Source organism: Primulina huaijiensis, chromosome 12, assembly GCF_012295235.1.
Source record: "Primulina huaijiensis isolate GDHJ02 chromosome 12, ASM1229523v2, whole genome shotgun sequence".
NCBI lineage: Eukaryota > Viridiplantae > Streptophyta > Magnoliopsida > Lamiales > Gesneriaceae > Primulina > Primulina huaijiensis.
Window position 1 is genome coordinate 17,742,423 of NC_133317.1, and position 3,510 is coordinate 17,745,932.

At 33.8% G+C, this 3,510-nt stretch overlaps 1 protein-coding gene across 1 annotated transcript; it reads left to right on the top strand.

Moving 5' to 3' along the window:
• Window positions 1–1,003: 1,003 nt before the first annotated feature.
• Window positions 1,004–2,962, top strand: LOC140990378 (actin-depolymerizing factor 7-like). The gene is made up of 3 exons (XM_073460055.1): window positions 1,004–1,195; window positions 2,012–2,271; window positions 2,608–2,962. The coding sequence occupies exons 1-3, from the start codon at window positions 1,193–1,195 to the stop codon at window positions 2,756–2,758; spliced, it is 414 nt and encodes a 137-aa protein (XP_073316156.1). The 5' UTR covers window positions 1,004–1,192; the 3' UTR covers window positions 2,759–2,962.
• Window positions 2,963–3,510: the final 548 nt, after the last annotated feature.

Genomic DNA, 3,510 nt, shown 5'->3' on the forward strand with positions numbered 1-3,510 from the left:
CCTTTCTAAGTAGAAAAGGAAGAGACGTAAGAGTTTTATCTCCGAATATCCATAAAAATGGAGAAATTCTCAAGCTGACATCTCAATTTGGATGGTCTAATATTTATGTGAAAAGGCATTCAATTAACATTGTGAAGTCCATCTCTGCACCTTCCCGGGTTGCAACTGAAGCTCCTATTTTTGCTATCACCCAACATTAATTGTGGTTAGGCTTTTTATTTAATTGTGCAACACTGTAGATCATCAGCTAATTCCATAGCTGATGTCCTTGTATCTTTTGGTTCATCAAATTGTGTAGACTTTTGCCATCTGTTTTTGAGCTTCGCGGTAAATTTTGACATTTTGGTATGACAATATTTAAGTCTTTCTAAAAAAATAATAATAAGAAAGAATACATGGGACTGAGGTTATGAAAAATATTTTGAAATTACTGGAAGTTCCAAATGTTATACAAAATTATAATATAGCATATGTTGGTTATTTTCTATTTCTTTGTCTCAAGGGTTAGTTTTGAAATTTCATTTAAATATATCAAATTCAGTATTTATGAGATTATGATATTTTATTAAATTTCATTTATATGTCGTAATTTCCGATTTCAGCCTGACATGCCAGCAAAATTTTGTATCATGTTAGCACTTTGGCAAAATCACTAAACTAAACAAAATTATAACAAATCATGGAACTAAAATTCTATTAAGTACAATTTACATCATCTTTTTAGAATTTTTCCTAATTAGCCGTATTGTTATTTGTGTGTGTGTGTGTGTGTGTGTGTGTGTGTATAGGCGGGGATCGTTTTTGAGCACGAGTACTAGTCAATCTTGGATCACATGATTCCCGACGAAAGGGCAATATCGACCGGACATATACATCGGATAAAATTGGGATTGAACGAGAAAATATCAACTATATATATTCCACATATGCATGAATGGAAAATGGAGGGGACTTAAAAAGTTTGTTAAGGCTGTGGAAATTATGAACCGAAGAACAGTTGTAGGGCAGATGTTAACCGTTGATTTTTCTCTTTTCCCCCGCAATTTTCTCTTCTTTTAAAATCCAACATTTTCCCATGAATTCCTCTCACACATATGAAGCACATCTCCATTACTTTTCTCTCTTAGTTCCCTTTTGATCTTATAAAGAAATTTTGCAGCCATTTATCTCTCGTTAATAAGGAAGCGCCAAAATGGTAATCCTCTTACAATTTATTTCTTCTCTTCTTTTGATTTGATCAATTAATGAAGTATATACGTTCAGCCATTTCTAATTACCAATTCTTCTCTGCGCGGAAATAAGTTTTTCCATCGCTAGTCATGGACGACGAAATAATATGTCGTTAAATCCGTCTCTAAAATCGATGGGTTACATTTTTAGAGTCCTTTTTTTAGAAACCATAAATTCAAGGATTTTTTGGTAATGTTTTGCACAGTTTTTCTTAACTTTATGGTTTCGATAAAAACGACTCTAAAAATGTAACGCCATCATATTTCGTTTTTATATATATTAGTGATTCTTGTTAACCGGTACATGAATGTATATTAAATTTTAACATATATAAAATTATATTTTGTGTTTATGTTTTTATTTTGCTATGGTTTTTCCTCACAAAAAAAAAAATTTAATAATAATAATACTGGGGAATGTTGATTAATTCAAGAGTAAGTCTCTTGCGAGACGGTCTTACGAATCTTTATCTGTGAGACGGGTCAATCCTACCGATATTCACAATAAAAATTAATACTCTTAGCATAAAAAGTAATACTTTTTCATGGATGACCCAAATAAGAGATCCGTCTCACAAAATACGATCCGTGAGACCATCTCACACAAATTTTTGCCATAATTCAATTGTCTCAATGAAATTTTTAAATCGTCCTTTATAACAGAAAAGGGACTTTCTTGTTTTTTTCAGTTAATTTAATATATCTTAGTATAAGATACCCATAAACTTCCCGGAGAAGAACTAGTGGAGTCAAAACAAATTTGTTGGTTGAAATTATAATAGGCAAATGCTGCGTCCGGAACGGCCGTGCACGACGATTGTAAGCTGAAGTTCTTGGAACTAAAAGCGAAGAGGAACTATCGTTTCATAATATTCAAGATCGACGGGCAACAGGTTGTAGTGGATAAACTCGGGAGCCCCGGAGACAGTTACGAGGATTTCGCAGCTGCACTTCCTTCTGACGAGTGTCGCTATGCTGTCTTCGATTTCGATTTCATCACCAATGAAAATGTGCAGAAGAGCAAGATTTACTTCATTGCATGGTAACTACTAATATATTTAGTTCTATCTACTATCATAGTCATTTTGAATTTTGGTTTTCTAAACCGTGAGTTTAACTTTCTTTCTTTCGTCAATTTCGGCTGTATTATTGTTGATATGAAGACGAACGTGTGGATGTAACACTTGATATTATTGACGTACATGAGATCAAATATGACTCACAAATCCATGTCAGTACTCCGATGTGCTGCAGACTAAACATTCTTTATTAGAAGATTCATTCATGTCGATACGAATCATCGTTATCTTTCGAGAACCGATACAACCTTGGCCTAATACTGATGTTATGTATATTAAATTTGTTGGGATTGAATTAGGTCGCCAGAGACATCAAAGGTGAGAATGAAGATGGTGTACGCTAGCTCAAAGGACAGATTCAAGAGGGAATTGGATGGGATTCAAGTGGAGTTGCAGGCAACGGATCCCAGTGAGATGAGCTTCGACATCATTAAAGCTCGCGCAATCTGATCCATACTAATTAACAACGTTGTCGTCGATCGGTTTGGCTCTTTCATTGCAAGAAAATTAAAATATGTAGTAGTAATTAATGTATCATTATTTATGTTTTGTAGTAATATTCATTTATTAGCGATCGAGTTGTTCAATTTTTATGTAATATTATGTCTTGAATCCAGCATATAATTATAATCTCTACTTTTAAAATTTATGCCATGTAGTCTTGGTTTAAGACTTCTTTTGTCGCCTAAATGTTATTTTTTGTTACTACATAACAAAAGTAATATTTTCTAACGTTTTGGGTAGATATCTTACACTGCTACATAAAATAGGTGGGTTGGATTGGTAAATCTCGACTCACCCTACCTACCCGCCCCATAAAGCTCAATACAACTTTAATTAGTAAAGCCCATCTGATCGGCCTACACAACCATAAAATAAATGGTAATTCGAACTGATCTCCCTCATTTGATTGCCTAAACAAGTCAATGATCGGTGACTAGATTTTTTGTTTAGATCGTATTAGAAATCCTAAACAAATTAACTTTGCGTTGAGACTGAATCGCTGCAGTTTAAGAGATCTTGCGGCGATGATGGCCGTGAATTTTTCTTGTGGAAAAACCAAAGTGGTCGAAAACCATATGTGGGAGGAGTGGGAGAAAAATTTTAGTGAACAAAATTTTGTGTGGAAAAAAATAAATTATTTCATGTGACCCTCAATGAAATATTTATAGAGCTTAATTACTGAACACATCAGGAGTCCT